The 18,572-nt window shown below is 51.9% G+C and overlaps 2 protein-coding genes across 3 annotated transcripts; one reads left to right on the top strand and one right to left on the bottom strand.

The window, feature by feature from the left end:
- Positions 1-665: 665 nt before the first annotated feature.
- Positions 666-4,466, top strand: tcea2 (transcription elongation factor A (SII), 2). Its single transcript, XM_068743052.1, has 10 exons — positions 666-734; positions 1,306-1,368; positions 1,665-1,770; positions 1,944-2,022; positions 2,095-2,231; positions 2,603-2,659; positions 2,967-3,121; positions 3,244-3,390; positions 3,968-4,039; positions 4,458-4,466. Exons 1-10 carry the CDS (start codon positions 666-668, stop codon positions 4,464-4,466), a joined length of 894 nt encoding a protein of 297 aa, XP_068599153.1.
- Positions 4,467-5,698: 1,232 nt separating this feature from the next.
- rgs19 (regulator of G protein signaling 19) lies at positions 5,699-18,407 on the bottom strand. 2 transcript variants are annotated; one of them, XM_068746462.1, is made up of 5 exons: positions 18,169-18,407; positions 9,439-9,605; positions 8,463-8,567; positions 8,153-8,387; positions 5,699-7,446 (listed from the first exon to the last, which is right to left on the bottom strand). In XM_068746462.1, exons 1-5 carry the CDS (start codon positions 18,223-18,225, stop codon positions 7,258-7,260), a joined length of 753 nt encoding a protein of 250 aa, XP_068602563.1. In that variant the 5' UTR covers positions 18,226-18,407; the 3' UTR covers positions 5,699-7,257. The 2 variants fall into 2 exon arrangements, with proteins under 2 accessions (XP_068602563.1, XP_068602571.1); XM_068746470.1 differs by lacking the exon at positions 18,169-18,407 and adding an exon at positions 12,722-12,793.
- Positions 18,408-18,572: the final 165 nt, after the last annotated feature.

Below are 18,572 nucleotides of genomic sequence, written 5' to 3'. Positions count from 1 at the left end.
TACGACTCCGCAGTGAGACACCGATGATTCAGATACATAATCAATAAACGGTGGATTTTAAATGGCGTTTAGTCCTGGAGAGAAAAACGAACCGACCGAACAGCGACATCTAGAGGGGAACCGGATGAAGTGCATCCAGGATGGGGGGGGGGGCATCGAGAGGCTCGTCTGATCAATAACAGGCAACCGATCAGCTGAAAGAGAGGGAGGAAGAAAGGGAAGAGAGGGAAGAGGGAGAGGGAAGAGAGGGAGGAAGAGAGGGAGGAAGAAAGGGAGGAAGAGAGGGAGGAAGAGAGGGAAGTGAGGGATTAAAATAAAAGCATCTATTAAACCACTTTGTTGTTATTGCAGTTCAATTCATGACGTCATTTGAGACATTTTACGACGTGACTAAACGTCATTTTAACCCTCCGCCTTTAAAATAATTAAACATTAATAGAAAACACGAAACTGTTTTTTGTCTCCTTAAATACTTTGGGTCAAAGCGCTCCGAACGGACCCGGAACTACAACTCCCAGCGTGCACCGGGGCGAGCGACAACCCACGAGAGGCAGGCGGCGGCCGGCGGAGGAGGAGACGGAGCGGCTCCTGCTCATCAATGGAGGATTGGACCGCGGCGGAGGAGCAGAACCGACGGAGAGAACCCGAGAACCCGAGAACCCGGCATGGACAGGAACCCGGAGGTGGAACACATCGCCAAGAAGCTGGACAAGATGGTCCACAAGAAGAACACGGTGAGTGTCGGGAGGCGGGGTCCACCTGGGAAACGTTCCGGAACCGCCGAGCGGGCTTCAGAGTCCGCTTCGGGGAGCCGGTTCGGCATTTCGGGCTGACGGTCCCGAGCTGGGAGGAGGAGGAGCTGAGATCAGAAGATTCTGCTGATAAATCACAGCTGATTGTGATTCCAATCAACCCGCGCGCACCGCGAGACCAGCGTCGGGTCCGAGTGGACGGGTTCTGAACCCATTCTGGTGCAGGTCGGGTTCTGAACCCATTCTGGTGCAGGACGGGTTCTGGACCCATTCTGGTGCAGGACGGGTTTTGAACCCATTCTGGTGCAGGACGGGTTCTGGACCCACCCCGGTGCAGGACGGGTTCTGAATTCATCCTCATTAACGGATAAATAAATGACTCAGCAGAACCCAACAGTCCAATCAGAGCCTCTGCTCCGGCGGTTCCGAAGGACAAACAGAACTTCGTTAGACCGTTTACACGAAGGACCAAAAATGAACGTAAATGTGATTTAGCTCCTCCCACATTTGCCCCTTTCTTCCGGGGATGTTGATTGGTTTGATTTGTCTTCAGGACGGCGCTCTGGACCTGCTGAGGGAACTGAAGGACATCAAAATGTCTCTGGAGACCCTGCAGGTAAACCCCCCCCCCCCCCCCGAGGTTCTGATGCTGCTCAGCAGAACCGGGTTCTCCCGTTCCTCTCTCCCCCCCGAGGTTCTGATGCTGCTCAGCAGAACCGGGTTCTCCCGTTCCTCTCTCCCCCCCGAGGTTCTGATGCTGCTCAGCAGAACTGGGTTCTCCCGTTCCTCTCTCCCCCCGGGTCCAGGTTCTGATGCTGCTCAGCAGAACCGGGTTCTCCCGTTCCTCTCTCCCCCCCGAGGTTCTGATGCTGCTCAGCAGAACCGGGTTCTCCCGTTCCTCTCTCCCTGCAGTCCACCAGAGTCGGGATGTCGGTGAACGCCGTGAGGAAGCAGAGCTCGGAAGAAGAAGTTCAGACGCTGGCCAAAGCGCTCATCAAGTCCTGGAAGAAGCTGCTAGGTGTGTGTGTGTGTGTGTGTGTGTGTGTGCGTGTGTGTGTGCGTGTGAGTGTGTGTGCGTGCGCGTGCGTGTGCGTGTGCGCGTGCGTGTGTGCACGCTCTTTACTGATCAATATAATATAATTTGAATGATTAATAAAGTTCTGGTTCTGGTGTTGGCGCCGCTCCCTGCAGACGGATCGGAGGAGAAGAAGAAAGAGGGCGGGTCTCCGGTGAGGTCATCGTCCAAGGACTCCGGCGGCGGCGAGAAAAGGTGGGCGGTCCGGCGAGGAGGCGGGGCTTCAGCGGTCCCCTCGCTAAAGACTTCATTTCTCCTCCTGATCAGCTGTAAGAGGTCGGAGGAGTCGCCTCCTCCTCCAGGCCCCGCCCCTCGGGTCACCTCCTTCCCCCCTCCCCCCGTCACCACGGACAGCGTGAGGAACAAGTGCAGAGAACTGCTGGAGGCGGCGCTGCAGACCGACGGTACCGACGCCAACCGGCTGGGATGGGTGTAGTTTGGAGGTTGTTGTGTGTAGTTTGGTGGTTGTTGTGTGTAGTTTGGTGGTGGTTGTGTGTAGTTTGGTGGTTGTTGTGTGTAGTTTGGTGGTTGTTGTGTGTAGTTTGGTGGTGGTTGTGTGTAGTTTGGTGGTTGTGTGTGTAGTTTGGTGGTTGTTGTGTGTAGTTTGGTGGTGGTTGTGTGTAGTTTGGTGGTTGTTGTGTGTAGTTTGGTGGTTGTTGTGTGTAGTTTGGTGGTGGTTGTGTGTAGTTTGGTGGTTGTGTGTGTAGTTTGGTGGTTGTTGTGTGTAGTTTGTGTGCTCGGCTCTAACGTGACACACAACGTGTCTGTTTCCCAGACGACCACCGGACCGTCGCCGTCGACTGTCAGCATCTGGCAGGACAAATTGAAGAGGATATCCTTTCACGCCGTTAGCGTCAACGTGGGCGCCGTTAGCGTCAACGTGGGGCCGTTGGCATCAACGTGGGGCCGTTGGCGTCAACGTGGCCGTTGGCGTCAACGTGGGCGTTAGCGTCAACGTGACGCCGTTAGCGTCAACGTGGGGCCGTTAGCGTCAACGTGACGCCGTTAGCGTCAACGTGGGGCCGTTAGCGTCAACGTGACGCCGTTAGCGTCAACGTGACGCCGTTAGCGGATGCGGAAGGAGCCGCGTTGGCCCATGTCTTCCTGCGGTTTGGTCCTTTACTGGCCGTCGTGTCCACAGATCTTCCAGGAGTTCAAGTCGACGGACATCAAATATAAAACTCGTCTCCGGAGCCGCATCTCCAACCTGAAGGACCAGAAGAACCCGGACCTGCGGCGGAACGTCCTCCGTGGAAGCATCTCGCCTCGGCGAATCGCCAGCATGACCGCCGAGGTTCGTTAAAGGGACAGTCCACCCGAAAACCACGGCGGGCAGTTTGGCCTCCATCTGATGCCACGCCTGGCGTTCCGGTGGCGTTCCGGTGGCGTTCCGGACGCGGTTCTGTGTGAGTGCAGGAGATGGCGAGCGCCGAGCTGAAGCAGATCAGAGAAGCTCTGACCAAAGAGTCCATCAGGGAGCACCAGCTGTCCAAGGTCAGCGGGACGGAGACGGACATGTTCATCTGCAACAAGTGTCACGGGAAGAGCTGCACGTACACGCAGGTACCGGAGACGTGCACACACACACACGCGGGCGTCTCTCACACACGCATATACACACACGGGCGTCTCTTACACACACACACACACACACACACACACGTCTCTCTCTCACACACGGGCGTCTCTCTCACACACACAGGCGTCTCTCTCACACACACGGGCGTCTCTCACACACACACACACACAGACGTCTCTTAAACACACACGGGCGTCTCTTAGACGGACACAGACGTCTCTCACGCACACACACACACAGACGTCTCTCACACACACACACACACGGGCGTCTCTCACACACACACACGGGCGTCTCTCACACACACAGACGTCTCTCTCTCACACACCCACACTCACACACAGGCGTCACACACACATGGGAGTCTCACACACACACACACACCTCTCACACACGCTCACACACCCACACACACAGGCGTCACACACACACACACAGCCTCACCTTCGTGTCGTTGGTTCCGTCCCGCCGTCCCTCGATGATGAATCTCTTCTCGTCCCCGTCGACCTGGTCGCGTGTTTCTCTCACCAGATCTGGGGACCCGCCCCTCTTGTGTTCCAGGTTCAGATCCGCAGCGCCGACGAACCCATGACCACCTTCGTCGCCTGTAACAGCTGTGGGAACCGATGGAAGGTGAGCCGAGAATCGATGTCGTATAAACTAGAAAACAAAAGTTCCATAAGATTAAATGTTCATCTGCGCATCCAACACACAAAGATTACGTTTATATTCTGTTCTGTTGTAATACGGATTCTCGCCACATGATGGCAGCAGAGCTCACGTCTGTTTCTCTTCCTCCTTCTGATCCACGTTTTCTCGAGTCTTTGTCTTTCTCTCCTTCCGTCGTCTTTGTTTTCCTCCACCCTTTCCATGTTCCCTCCTTCCTTCCTGACCCCGCCCCCTAGTTCCTGGCCCCGCCCTCCTCTAGGTCAAGGTGAAGCGACTAATTTGAGCAGCTGGTGTTTTGTTCTTTGATCAAACGTTCGTGAAGCTCCCCCCATGTTCTTACAAACATGTCGGATAAAGAATTTTAATCCTGTTTGTGTTTCAGTTCTGCTGAAGACGACGTTCCACTGAAGCAAACCGACTCGAGTGAATTGAATGTGGATTTAATGAATTCATAATTTTTTTTTGCCCTTACTGTGTATATTTTCTTTTTTATATATAAAATCTAAAAGATGTAATATATTTAGAGGACAGTAATCCCCGTTCGTGTTGCGTCGGTTTGATTAGTTTGGGATCGATGAAGCTTCGATCCGGATTGAAATCACATTCAGGCCTTTTTGTTCTGCTCCATGTTTGGCCTTTAACGTTTCTATTAAAGTTACTCTTGGATCAAAATCACGTCGCTGAACTTTCCCCGTCTTCTCTGTTCGTTTGGTTCTGAGCCCGAGGGCGGGGTCGGCAGTGTTCGGGTTCAGAACCGCTGCTCTGAAGCTCGTCTCCATCTCTCTCCGTGGATCTTTCAGGGATTTAAACGGCGTCGGCAGCTCGGCTGACTGAGTTCTAATCATCTAACGAACGGGTCGGACCAGAACCGCCTGGTTCTGAAACCATGACAACTTCCTGCTGATTGTAAGGTTAAAACTTAAGACTCGTAACTGTTTGTTGTGGAAACGCCGCTAAGCTCCTTCCATACCTGAGGGGGAGGAGCCTAAGTTTAAAAGCGACGGTTTGACTCTATAAATGAATCCAGGTGAGTTTGAAGCGGTGAAGAAGCTCAGCGTTCACTAGTGAACTCTGCAGCTGTGAAAACAAACACACAAGAAGTGGACCAGGAGGTGACTCACCTGACTCCGAAGCCCCGCCCACTGAGCCCATATATGGGAATACTGCATCCGGTCAGGACCGCCGTCATCACGCTCCGCTAAAGTTCGGCATCAACAAAGAAAAGAAAAGATCAGTGACGTCAGAAAAGAAGGAAGCGGTGCACCGCCTTCAAAATAAAAGCTTTGCTTCAGAAATACATTTCTGTCCACTGAGATGTTTTCAGGTTTAAAGCAGAATCAGGCAGGAATCTGGTGTCCATGGAAACGTCACCGCTAAAGTCTCCTAGAAAGTTACTGACTGGTTGGAGAGTCGGTTACTGGTTCATGTTCTGTTTCCGTTTCCTCCCGAACAACTTCCTGCTTCTTTAAAGGGTCAATCCGGTTTCGGTCTCCTTCCTGTGTGACGTCATCCGTTAGCTGTTCTAACAAGTCCTGTATTTAAGGAATAATTAATTAATATTTTTAAGTGTGAAACTGCGGAAAGATCAGAAATCGCACGCTGAACAAACGAAGCTGCTTCTCATTGGATGTTCAAGAAATTGTTTATATGTACAATTAAAATCACAGTTTGAACAAAATATAAAATAAATAACATGAACAATACTAAGCTGAACACATTGTGAGCGACCGTCCGGCAGAAAACTACATTTCCCATCTCTCCTCAGCATAAATAATCTATTTACTTATTTTTTGCACCTGGGGTTTCCTCCCACCCCCTTCCTGAATTGACCAACCACAGTTCAGCCATGCAGCCAATCAGGAGCAGGCATCCGAGTGGGCGGGACAGTGGTGAGGTCTGAGGTGAGAGGTCACAGAAGCAGGTCAGCAGCAGGGCCCAGGTGGGCCACCCTGGTGTGTGTGTGTATAGATGTGTGCGTGTGTTTGTGTGCGTGTGCGTGTGTAGGTGTGTGTCGAGACTTTTTACGTCTTTCTATCATCTTTGCTTCTTTTGACGGTAGAACTCCGGCCCCGAACGTTCCGGTAACCCGAGACCACGCCCAACCGGGGCCGACGGGTCACGGCCCGGGAAAGAACCCGAATGGATCCCGGAGGAATATTTAATATTCCATGACGCATCAGACATGAATTTTAATTCTGCAGCTATTCCTTCTTCGCCTTTTTAGAGACAAATGATTCTAATTTAAATTCAGACATTTACTAATTTCTAAAATACCTGTTAAACAGGAAATTTCAGAAGCAGCCTTTGGACAGTTTAAAGTGTTTTTCCGCTCTGAATCTGAACTGTGCTGCTATTTCTCCTAGAAATGTTCACACCTTTGATGAATGGGACGTCAGAAATACGGAACCAGATCTCCAGCCGGGTTTTATTCACGTCGCGTCCCGTTTAGGAGTCGGACAATAAGCGGAATAACAATTCTGTAAAACGCGTTGCTTTCCCAAACTCCAGTGTTTTATTGCACCCGCCGCCGCGTCTCCGGTCGGAGGAAAAGAGGAAAAGAGGAAAAGAGGAAAAGCCTCCTCTCGGAAAAAAAGGAAAAGGAGGAAAGAAACTCCAGGAAGGAGGAGAAACTTAAAGAAAATAAATTCTAATGTTTCACAGTTTTCCGTCCGTTTGTCCGTTCAAAGACGAGAAATCGATGCAGCAAACGAGGAGATAAACGGAAGAGGCTTAATCTTCTGTAGGGATGGAGGGAACGTCGGGTGAAAGAGAAGAGACGGATCCGGACAGCATCCCGACGTCGGATGAAAAATCCATCCCGCTTGGAAAAAAAGAGTCAAACATGAAATCATCCCAAAGAAATCCGTCCGTCGCCTCCTCCTCCTCCTCCGATCAATCCGTCCGTCGCCTCCTCCTCCTCCTCCTCCGATCAATCCGTCCGTCTCCTCCTCCTCCTCCGATCAATCCCTCCGTCGCCTCCTCCTCCTCCTCCTCCTCCTCCGATCAATCCGTCCGTCGCCTCCTCCTCCTCCTCCTCCGATCAATCCGTCCGTCGCCTCCTCCTCCTCCTCCGATCAATCCGTCCGTCGCCTCCTCCTCCGATCAATCCCTCTTGGAGGAGTGTCTAAAACACCGAAATGGTCCGGCATCGATCCTCAGGTGAGGGGGCGGAGCCAGTCGGACTAGGACTCGGAGGAGGAACGCGAGCCTCCGGTAACCAGCGAGCCGTAGACGGCGGAGGACAGGAACCTCGGGTACGAGTCCCGGTGCATCAGGGTGTAGATCTGCATCTGGGCGTCTTCGAACGCTCGCGGCGTGGGTTCCTGCATCCGCCTGTTGATCACCTCTCGGACCCGGGCATCCAGACTCACCTGGAGAGGGAAAGAGAAAGCCTTTCACTTTAAACTCCTCCCCCCCCCCCTCCGCCGCCGCAAACACGAGTAGAGAACAAACAGCTGGAAACGGGAGAGAGAGAGAGAGAGAGAGACAGGCACGTAGGGAGAGAGAGTCTATAAAAAGCATGATGATGACAGCAGCAATTTATAGCTTCCTGCACACACACACACACACACACACACACACACACACACACACACACACACACACACACACAGACACACACTCCAGCGCTCTTATAAAATGAAGCAACCTGTTAAACACACACTAAAAATAGCATGAAGATAAAACCGACTAGAAAGTTTTATAAGCAGCAATAATGGAGGAGCTGCAAGTTAAAGCCTGATCAATGAAGACCCGATCAATGAAAGACCCGATCAATGAAAGACCCGATCAATGAAGACCCGATCAATGAAGACCCGATCAATCCCGAAACACACCAAGTTTCAACATAAAATTGAAAAAGTGTGATTCAACCCGTTGAACTGGACCGAGCAGATCAATAACCGTCATTCTGCTGAATCGGGTCTTTTTTCAACATTTGAGTGGATCTTGAGAAACGACCAGATGAAGGTTCACGAGTCGGGGGGGGGGGGTTGCACGAGTCGGGGGGTTTCACGATAATCAACCGATAAACCATCCGACCGGACCGGACGCGTCGCCTCCGGGGGGCGCTCTCACCTCCTTGGGCGACAGTATGGAAACGTAGTCCTCGTAGATGGAGCGAGCTTTCTCCTCGATGGCGCTCCTGCTGACTTCCTGTTTCAGCTCCTCGCAGGCGAGCCAGAACAACATGTTCTCCTCGCTGTACTCGGTCCGCAGGAACTCCCGAAACACATTCCGACCCGCCGGGTTCCTCATCAGCGTGTCGAAGGACTGGGACCACACCCGGACCTCCTCCGCCGAGGGTTTGGCGCTGACGACGGGACACAAGAGGAAGACGTAGGAGAAGGGGCGGGGCATCGGAGAATTGCGTTGGCGCTGCGCTCACCAAGCTTCACAGTTTGGTATGAGTTCCATTTTGGTGTCCTGCGATGTTCTCCTCCTCCTCCTCCTCCTCCTCCTGAGGCTCCACCTCCGCCTCTCCTCTTCATTCCTGATGGCGAGAACGACGGGATGAAACGGCGTTCGGACATCGTGCTAAAGGTGTAGCGGCGACTCAACCGTTAGCGCTGTTGTAGCTGTAAACGTGTTTATAGCGAGGCACTAAAACCAGAACCAGAACCGCCACAGTGAATTCTAAAGAGGGCGGGACAAATCCTCCAAGGTCGCTTTCACACCTGAGCCGTTTGGTCCGCTTCCTCGGACGCTCCACTTCGTTTGGGCAGGTGTGAAAGCTCATCCGAACTCTGGTGCGGCTCAAACAAGTGGACTCTGGACCGCTTTGAAAACGTGGGTCTCTCTTCGATTGCAAGTGAACCCTGGTTCTGTTCGCATGCGGTGTGAAAGCGTAGTAATGCTACGCAGCGCATCTAAGGTAGAGGGCGGGACTTCCCCTCCCACTTTGTCCAATCGACGACCACGTGATGCTGCTCAGAACGTTCCGTTCGTTTTAGAACTCTCAGAAGAGATAAATGCAACGACTTTCAGCTCCCCAATGGAACCGGGTCCGAACCGGGTCCGGTGTGAAAGCGACTCAAGAACTTAAACGTATCATCCGTGTGAACGGAGCCGGAAAACTAGCTGGGATGTCTTGAACTTTAATCCGTGGGGATAAAAGACAAACTTTCCTCTTCACAGCTAAATGCAGCGCCGCTAATGCTATCGCTAATGCTACCGCTAGTTTTGTTTCCTCTTTTGTTGTAAGTTCCGGTTAAATTGGTCCAAAAGTCCAAATCACTATAAGAAAAACAGAAAGGTCACCCAAGAGCAAGAATTAATGAGTCAAAGTTTTGAGTCGTGCCAAGTCGACGTTTCCGGAGCCGTCCCGAACGCCGTCCCGAACGCCGTCCCGAACGCCTTCCTACCAGGAGCAGCTGCAACAGCAGCACCAGCAGAAGCAGCAGGCACCGGGTCGCCGGGCATCCTGGGTGGCGGTCGCGCCGCCGTGGCCGCCGCTCAGCGCTGGGGTCTCGCCGGGATCCGCCCCCATGGCCGGCTCGGCCCCTCCCTCGGCCGGGACGGGACCGGTGTACTGCGGGGAGAAAGAGAAATACTTCAGGAAACGGAACAAGAAACGGGCGCGGCGGAACCGCCGACCATCACCCTCATGACACGGGGCGATGACACATTCAGTCGCGGCTACGCTGCCCCCCGGTGGTTTCCGGTGGTAGTGCTTCATTTCTACCCCGTCTTTGCTTGAACGGGTCTTAATCCTACAGTAGCTAGTTTAAGTAGCTAGTTTAGCTAGTTAAAGACATTCAACGCAACGTTCGCTCCGGCTTTCCAACACGGGAGTCTAGAAACGGCGTTCACGTGGCGGCGCGTGTTTACAGGCATCACAGGGGGCAGCCCGCGTTTGAATCCGCTGCAGGTAGCGTGATAAACGGAGCAGCTTCAAACCGGGACGAACAAACATGATCCGGTCGTTTCTGTCGCTCCTCGCACGGCGAGGAAAAAGAGGGAGGAGCAAGAAGCCGCAGAGCAAAAGAGGAAGAAAGAGCCGCCGGAACGATGGAGGAAGTGAAAGAGGCCGCGTGGGTGAAGCGACGCGTCACGTGACCGAGCTAAGATCACACACGCACGCTCTTTCAACAGCGCGCACACAAACAGGCTCCTTGGCTCCGCCCTCCTAACGTCCCGAGTTTCCCGGCTTGAAGAGGAAAGCCGCCGACAACGCAACAGTTACACGCCGTCGCACGTGGCAACACATGTATGAGCGTGTTGAGCACGGAGGCGTGCACACGCACACGCAAACGCACACACACACACACACACACAGATAACAGATACACAACCCCCCCCCCCCCCTCTGGACGGTTTTTAATTTGAAAAGAAACACAGGAAGTGGTTTATTACAGTAACCTGTACCGGCGGGAGCCGACAACAAATCACACCGGAGCTAACGAGCTAACTAGCTGCAGGATGCTAACGCTCTGCGCCAGCACCAAACAGAACCGGTTTAAACCACAACAAAAACCAACAGGTGTGTTTGATGGACGACGGGTTTACGCCCCTGTGTGTTCAAGATGAAACACGCAGGAAGAAAGTCGACATTTTACTGAACGTCTGGGAAAGACAGAAACACGCCCCTCCTCCGAGACCACAGGTGCACCCTGTTTGTGTGTGTGCGTGTGTGTGTGTGTGTTTAGAGGCGCCGACCACAGGTGAGTTAGCAGGTGGAATAGCGGCTAGCATCCAGAGAGAATTCATTAGAGACGTTTTCCGTCCAACAAAAACCCGGCGGGACAACGGACTGGACCGGGTGAAAGAACCACCTGATGCGTGCAGTTCCTCTTCTGTTGGTGTCCGACTTCCTCTTTTGCACAAGTGTGTGTGTGTGTCGGTGTGTGTGTGTGTGTGTGTGTGTGTATAACAGAATCCAAGTGCGAATCAGATAAAGTAATATTACAGACACTCCTAGAGAAACACCAGGAAGTTAACATCTTCTCAACTCCACCCCCCCCCCCCCCCCATTGTCCAGGTGAGGTGGGCGGGGGGGGTGGAGGCTGGTTGGTTGGGGGCTGGTTTCACACCCAGAAACCAATCATCAAATGGACCAGACGTGTTTTTATGGTCTGAATCCACAGAGGTTAAATAAAGAGTCGTCCGGACCGGCGGTTCTGATCCACAATCTCTGACTCGCATACCAAACCAATAAAGCTCGATGAATTCAAGCAGACAAGCCGCGCCTGCTAGCGGGGTTTATGTCATTAAGAGCTCATTTTAAATGTTAATCTGGGAGATTACCGAGCCGTAATCTCCTCCACCCGATCGCCAACGAGATCAAGAGTGTTTAAAGTCACTGATGACATTTCAATGTTAACCTACGATGGCGCTAGGCTAAATGCTATCTCAGGTTGCACATTGCTAGCGCTCTCTGCTACACAACGTTGGCCCGAGTTTAGCTCACGATGATAAATCATGTCAGAAAGTGTTACGTTTTAATGTTTGTTCTGCAGATTAATAACGTACGAAAACACAATCAGAGACGTCAGAGCATCCAGACTAACCTCAATACGCTTCCTCCGGCTGTGTGTAGCCAGGCTAGCTAAACTGTGCGTGTAGCCAGGCTAGCTAATCTGTGCGTGTAGCCAGGCTAGCTAAACTGTGCGTGTAGCCAGGCTAGCTAAACTGTGCGTGTAGCCAGGCTAGCTAATCTGTGCGTGTAGCCAGGCTAGCTAATCTGTGCGTGTAGCCAGGCTAGCTAAACTGTGCGTGTAGCCAGGCTAGCTAAACTGTGCGTGTAGCCAGGCTAGCTAATCTGTGCGTGTAGCCAGGCTAGCTAAACTGACTTTGTCAAACTGCCCAGAAAGGTTCCAACCGGCCTCTTCAAACTCCTGCCCTGACATGTTAGCGTCGCTAATACAAAGCTTAACACACACACACACACACACACACACACACACACACACACACACACACACACACACACACACACACACACACACACACACACACACACACACACACACACACACACACACACACACACACCATTTCAAGAGGATCTTAACAAGAAACCGGGATGCTAAAAAATACCATTTCAGCCCAAAATAACAGCGAGAAACACACAAATGACACAAAATGAGATCAAGAAGATCGTGGAAAGGCAGCAGGAACAAAAGAATTCAGGCAAACCTCCATCTCTACGGCCCGTTAGATGGACGCTGGATCAGATCATCTCATCCAGGCCTCAGATAATCCAGAACGTGAGAAGGAAAAATCCTGAAAGGCCGTAAAGACCGAGGATCTGGGTCGCTGTCGGAACTCCAGGATCCGTAAAGCATTGAAGCAAAAATATATTTAACAGTATTCCCCGTGTTTCATAGCACAGTGAAAACCTATTAATGGAGCATCAATATTCAGAATAATAAACTAAATAAACCGACCAGAATACAGAGAACATCGTCTACGTTTCAGGAACTGAGATGTTTAAAGCTTGATGAAGATTCAAGATTCACTTTGAAGCCGACAGGACGTCGAAAGAACTTCGGCAAATAGACAAAAGCGTTTCCTCCGAAACCCACAGAGGTTCCTTCACTCATAAATCAGCGTAATAAAATCCGCTCGCCAGGGACCGTCAAAACCACAACCGTCAAAAAGACCAGCGCAGACAATCAGCCCAACCACCGCCACGGCGGCGCTCACCAGAGACGAGACGGTTCAGCGGCAGATCAGAGGACGACCCGGCGGCGGAACCGACCGGTCCTTCTCTCGGTTCCATCAATCAACGGGACCGCCCTCCAGTTAAAGGGGGAAGAGAGACAGGCGGAAAGGAGAGTCCGGAAACAGTCGGAGGTATTGTGACACAGGGCTTCTCGGTTTCTTTCTGAAACTTGATGAATCAGACCCGGAGCTGACAGACACTCACGCCCAGGCGCCGACCCAACCCGAACCCAACGTGGGGCCGGTCCCGCCAACACGGCTTATGGAGGAAAGCTGCTAAAAGCACGAATTGCATTCCTTCGTCCTCTAAACGTGTCCAGTCTAGACTCGTCCACGTCTGTTTCACAACACAGCCGAACTTTACGAACCCGACGACGCATCGACGCTCCCGGGATTAATGCATGAGGCGGGAACGACTTCCACCCGGCCCCCGAAAGACACGTCAAACTTCAATTCAAACAACTCACCGTGTTCCAACACGACACGTTTCAAAAAGGATGGCCCCTTTCCAATCGGGCCACTCCCATTCAGGGCAAATCCCAATTCCTGTTTTTTGCGAGGTGATTGACAGGAAGTAGCTAAAGCAACAGGTTTGAGGAAAAAGTAATAAAGAAAAATAATATACACAATTTATTCCTCTTAGATTTCTATATTTTGTTATTCAAATCAAATTCAAGGAATTCTCTCGAGCCCTTAAGGGGTTTATTAATTCTATTTTTACATTAGCCTGTTCCTTTGCTAGCATATTAGCATCTCACTTCAAAAAAACATTCCCTAGAAAACCGAATTCAGACGGAAGTAAAGAGAAGAGCACAGACAGGAAATACAAGAGAAGGAATGCAAGGAAAAAGTTGCTTTACCAGAGCGTCCATGACGTCGCGAGGGCGGGCAGTCGGTTAGCGTGCGAATCGTCAGCGCCGTTAGCAGGCCGGACACACGCACGTCATCCCGCCTTGTGCCTCGGACCTCTCCTTTACGAATACACAAATGTACGCACACATGGGGGGGGGGGGGGGCGCACAAAAGTGCAGAAAATAAAAATGCGTCCAGACACGCACCACGCAACACGAAGACGTGAACGTATACAGTCATACATGAAAAGAAAATGGTTTGACACAGAAAACAGGGAGAGAAGAGAAGAAAGTGAGGCGTGGCCAACAAGCCGCCCTCGACCGGCAACATTTAACTAAATAAAATTTAAATCACTGATTTATAGATTCAGATCAGACAATCTGGAGAGATAAGCAATATTAGATTGTTTGTTTTTTAATCCAACCGTCCATCTTCCACCGCTTATCCTGGCCCGGTCGCAGAGACAACAGGAAAACAGACAACAGGAAATTCCAGACTTCCAAAAAATCAATTCAATGCACAGCTGTGCCGCTCATTCAGATTTAATTTCACGCGTCGGAATGATGCAGTACCACCAGGAAACAGTGGGGGGCAGTGCAGCTACACTTCAAGCAAGGCAAGCGATGCGAAAACATGAAAGACTTTTCGTCGTGGGGTTTCCATGCCTTTAACCGGAACATCATTGGATCACAGACGGCTGTGGTTCCGCTTCTCTTTTCATTCACTCATGATACAATGAAAACAAACATCCTCTATGTTCTTCCTTTCATCATTCACTAAATCTCGACTTATCCGAAATGGGATGTTGAACCAAAAAGCGCCGATATGTTTTAATCTGGTTAACTCAGTTACGTTTAATAACGGGTCATTTTTCTTACTCTCGGCCCAGAGAGAGAAAAGGCCACGCCCACCAGCCGTAATTCGATCCAGAACCCTGCTGAAACTTCACCGACTCATCCTCTCCTTACGATCGCTTTGGCTGAAGAGTTTTACATGGAACTAAAGAACCGAACCTTTGATCCACATGAAGTCTCTTAAGTCCTGCGACCGGGCCTAAAAAATGTTCTAGTGGAAACACCGAATGCCAATTCACAATGGTCTGAACCAGAACTAGAACCAAATCAGATCCATCCTGGGTTTCAGCCAGTTAAGACTGACCCTGTCAACTAAAACCACTGGGAGCTGGACAGACCCAGGACTTGGGAACTGGAGCAGGACCAGGCTTAAGGACTCATTTGGGGACGCGACATCACTCCACATCAACATTTCTTGCATTATTCATATTTTCAGAGGGATTCAAACTCGCGGTTCACCGGTCCGGTTCTGTGTTTCACTTCATCTGAACCAGTTAGAAGAAGCTCACACCGACCCGACGGGCTGTTCCCCAACGCTCTGCCGCTTCGTTCGATCCGGTCATCTCCGGGATCTTTTCAAAAACCCAGCGGAAGCTCAAACTTTTGACGGTCCAACTAAAAATAAGGCCGGCTGTTTAGTTCTTGGACCGGTCCGGAGTTTTTTATCCGGCATTCCAAACGGGAATGCTGGTTTGTGTGGATACTCAAAAAACAAAGCAGCAAATAGCGATATATCACGACAAGAAAGAAAGAAAGGCTGGAACAAGCAGCTAAGAAGGAACAGAAATGGAGAGAGAGATGAGACCAACTTAAAAAAGAGGAAGCAAGCAACAGACCCAATGGAGAAAGACACAGGAAGAGGAAGTTCACACAAACGCAACAGGAAACAACTCTGTGTCAGCGGTGGCGCGTTTGGTCTCGGGATCGGTCCAGAACATTATCCACCTAATTCCAGGATGGATAATGTAGGAGGAGCTGAAACAACCGTTTCTCTTGTGACGCGAGTGAAAGACTTTCACAATAAAATAAAAATCCTCAGAGACACAAAGTATTCCAAGATTTTACGGGGCAGACTCACAACGGAGAGACAGGAAACTAACCCAAAGAGCGTCACTCTCGAAAACTGAGGTGTCTCAAAAGCACCGTCACCTGAAGCGGTCCAGTAGGATCCATGTACCACGGCATCAACACTTCCTGTTGCACCGTCAATGGTTAGAAATAGGAATAATGCACAAAGTCCCTCCCACCTGAGTATGAAAGGCAAGTAAACGGTATAGAAGACTACCGGGCTTCTGTAGCCGCAGCATGTAGGAACCGCTTAGGGTCCGTTTATCCATAAACAAACCAACAAGTACAGCAAGGTCACGGTTAACTGACAGAGACACACCGCCTGGTCACGGTCCTCTCAGGGACCGGCAACTGGTTGCATTCACAGTCCCCCATTGTGTTAAACAACCTAAAAGCAACAGGTCCATGATAGTCTGACCCCCTTCATGCGTGTCCTGGACCATGAAAACCTGCTCCTAGAATCTGGACCGTATTGGACCACTAAAATTTTTCCGATGGTTTCTTCCAGACTTGGATCAAGAACTTCAGCAACGTCTGCGAATGTAATCTGCTAAAGACGGACACAAGTACCGGACTGGTTTACTCGGGTCCAGATCAGGCTCTGAGGTGTGCTAAACCTGATGGGATATTGACGTCCCATTTTGGTTCTGCCATTCCAGACTTTATGAAGTTAGAAGCTAAACTCTTGTAACTGCCCCACCCAGTCAAAAATAAAAGAACCCTTCATAAAAGGTTCAGGATCTAGAAGATAGTCTGGATCACCAACAAATTCTAAAGCGTCCTTTGGGCTGGACCAAACCTCTAAATCTGTTCTAAACAGTTTCAGTAATCCAGCAAAAAGACACAGACAGAGACAATACTGAAGTCTTCATGAGCTTATAGCTAATAGGCTAAGGCAGGCTACATGCATTCTGTAGGCACACGGTCCATAGCAAGTCAGAACAGAGCCTTTCATGAGTGTTCTGGGTTCATTTCCTGGTCCAGGTCCGCTAGTAGAGCAAACCATTACGTGTCCATTTTTACGCAAGCAGAAGCAGCACGAAAATGTACTTTCAGACTTCCGACAATGGAAAATTAGCAACGTCAGCAGCTAACAATGTTCACCTTTCCAACCGACAGCAGTCTCAGGTGCTTAACGCCACAATTAGCATTTAGCCAGAGAGTAATGATAGCTCAGACAACCATCTTAAATAAGTCGCTCCCAGTTCCCAGCCGAGACATTAGCGTCGCAAACGAATAATTAAAACTTCCCGTCGCGCGCAGGCACCGTTTCTCGCACGCTTAAATTAGGCCGGAGACAAGACAAGCGTTTTTAGGGGCGGGAACCCTCAACCGACACCACGATTGTGTTTCACCGCCTCACAAACAGACACCCCAGATTTATTTTGGCGACTAGACGAAGTCCAAAAGAACCTTTAGCCGCCGCCGCCGCCACCGGTCCAGTGAGCATGCTCAGTCGGCCCCACGTGGACATTCGGTTCCTTTTAACCGCGGACATCAAAATTACTTCGTCTTCCAGCGCCATCGGGAAACTTCTAGGGGAATGACCGGGCGTCGCCATCGCCCGTGGATCCGCTCCTCATCACCCGTGGATCCGCTTCTCATCGCCCGTGGATCCGCTTCTCACCGCTCGTGGATCCGCTTCTCATCACCCGTGGATCCGCTTCTCATCACCCGTGGATCCGCTTCTCATCACCCGTGGATCCGCTTCTCATCACCCGTGGATCCGCTTCTCATCACCCGCGGATCCGCTTCTCATCACCCGCGGATCCGCTTCTCATCGCCCGCGGATCCGCTTCTCATCGCCCGCGGATCCGCTTCTCACCGCCCGCGGATCCGCTTCTCACCGCCCGCGGATCCGCTTCTCATCGCCCGCGGATCCGCTTCTCATCGCCCGTGGATCCGCTTCTCATCGCCCGTGGATCCGCTTCTCATCGCCCGTGGATCCGCTTCTCATCACCCGTGGATCCGCTTCTCATCACCCGTGGATCCGCTTCTCATCACACATCCGTGTAAAAACACTAAAGAAAAGTGTGTTGGCAAAAAAAATTCACAGAAAAGTGAATAAAAGTGGGAAAAAGTAAAAGTTCAATGAAAAGCAGGTTCTCCTCGGGAGTTTGACCCGGCTGACCCGAGTGGGGGGGCTCCCCGGTTCTCCTCGGGAGTTTGACCCGGCTGACCCGGGTGGGGGGGCGCCCCGGTTCCCCTCGGGAGTTTGACCCGGCTGACCCGAGCGGGGGGGGGGGGGGGGCCCGGTTCTCCTCGGGAGTTTGACCCGGCTGACCCGGGTGGGGGGGCGCCCCGGTTCCCCTCGGGAGTTTGACCCGGCTGACCCGGGTGGGGGGGGCTCTCCTCCGCCCCGGTTCTCCTCAGGAGTTCCACCCAACAGTTTCAAGCTTCAGGGGGAGGAGAGGAGAGGAGAAGAGAGGAGGAGCAGGAGGTGAAGCACAAAGCGACAAAGGTTGGTTCGGCTCCTTCTGCTCCTCCTCGCCCCGAACGCTGCCCGCTCCGGAGGAGGAACCAAGGAGGTGAGAAAGGAAAGGAGGGAAGGGCAGGAGCCGCCGCTGACGGTGAACCGGAAAGCGGCGGCGGCGGCGGCGGCGGCGGCTCCGGCTCCCTCCCTCCCTCCCTCCCGGTTCCGGATCAGATACTCACGATCTTGGCATTGAGGAGGTCCGGTGGTCGGTATCCGCTCCGCTTCCGGAGGCACATCCGCGCGGGTTTCCTGCGCGCCGCACCGCGCCGCGCCGGGAGGAAGGCGCGTGGCCGCGGATTTGTTGAATTGTTTATTGATTTTTCTGGATTTCCTGCCGCCGCCGTTGAATCGGAAGAAGGAGTCTTCCTCCTTCTCCTCCTCCTCCTCCTCCTCCCCCCTCTTCTGCTCTCCTCCTTCTCGGGTTTTTCCCAGAGAGAGAGAGAGAGAGTGATAGAGAGACCTACGCGAAGAACGCGCGGAGGGAGGGAGCGGCCGCGCGCATGCGCGGCTCGACGTCCGTTCAGGCAGGAGATCCTCTGTTCGTACAGTTTGAAGTGTTGAATTTAATTATATTGATTAATAT

Source organism: Brachionichthys hirsutus, chromosome 2, assembly GCF_040956055.1.
Source record: "Brachionichthys hirsutus isolate HB-005 chromosome 2, CSIRO-AGI_Bhir_v1, whole genome shotgun sequence".
Lineage (NCBI taxonomy): Eukaryota > Metazoa > Chordata > Actinopteri > Lophiiformes > Brachionichthyidae > Brachionichthys > Brachionichthys hirsutus.
Note: the sequence above shows the minus strand (reverse complement) of the source record. Positions and strands in the feature narration are given on the sequence as shown.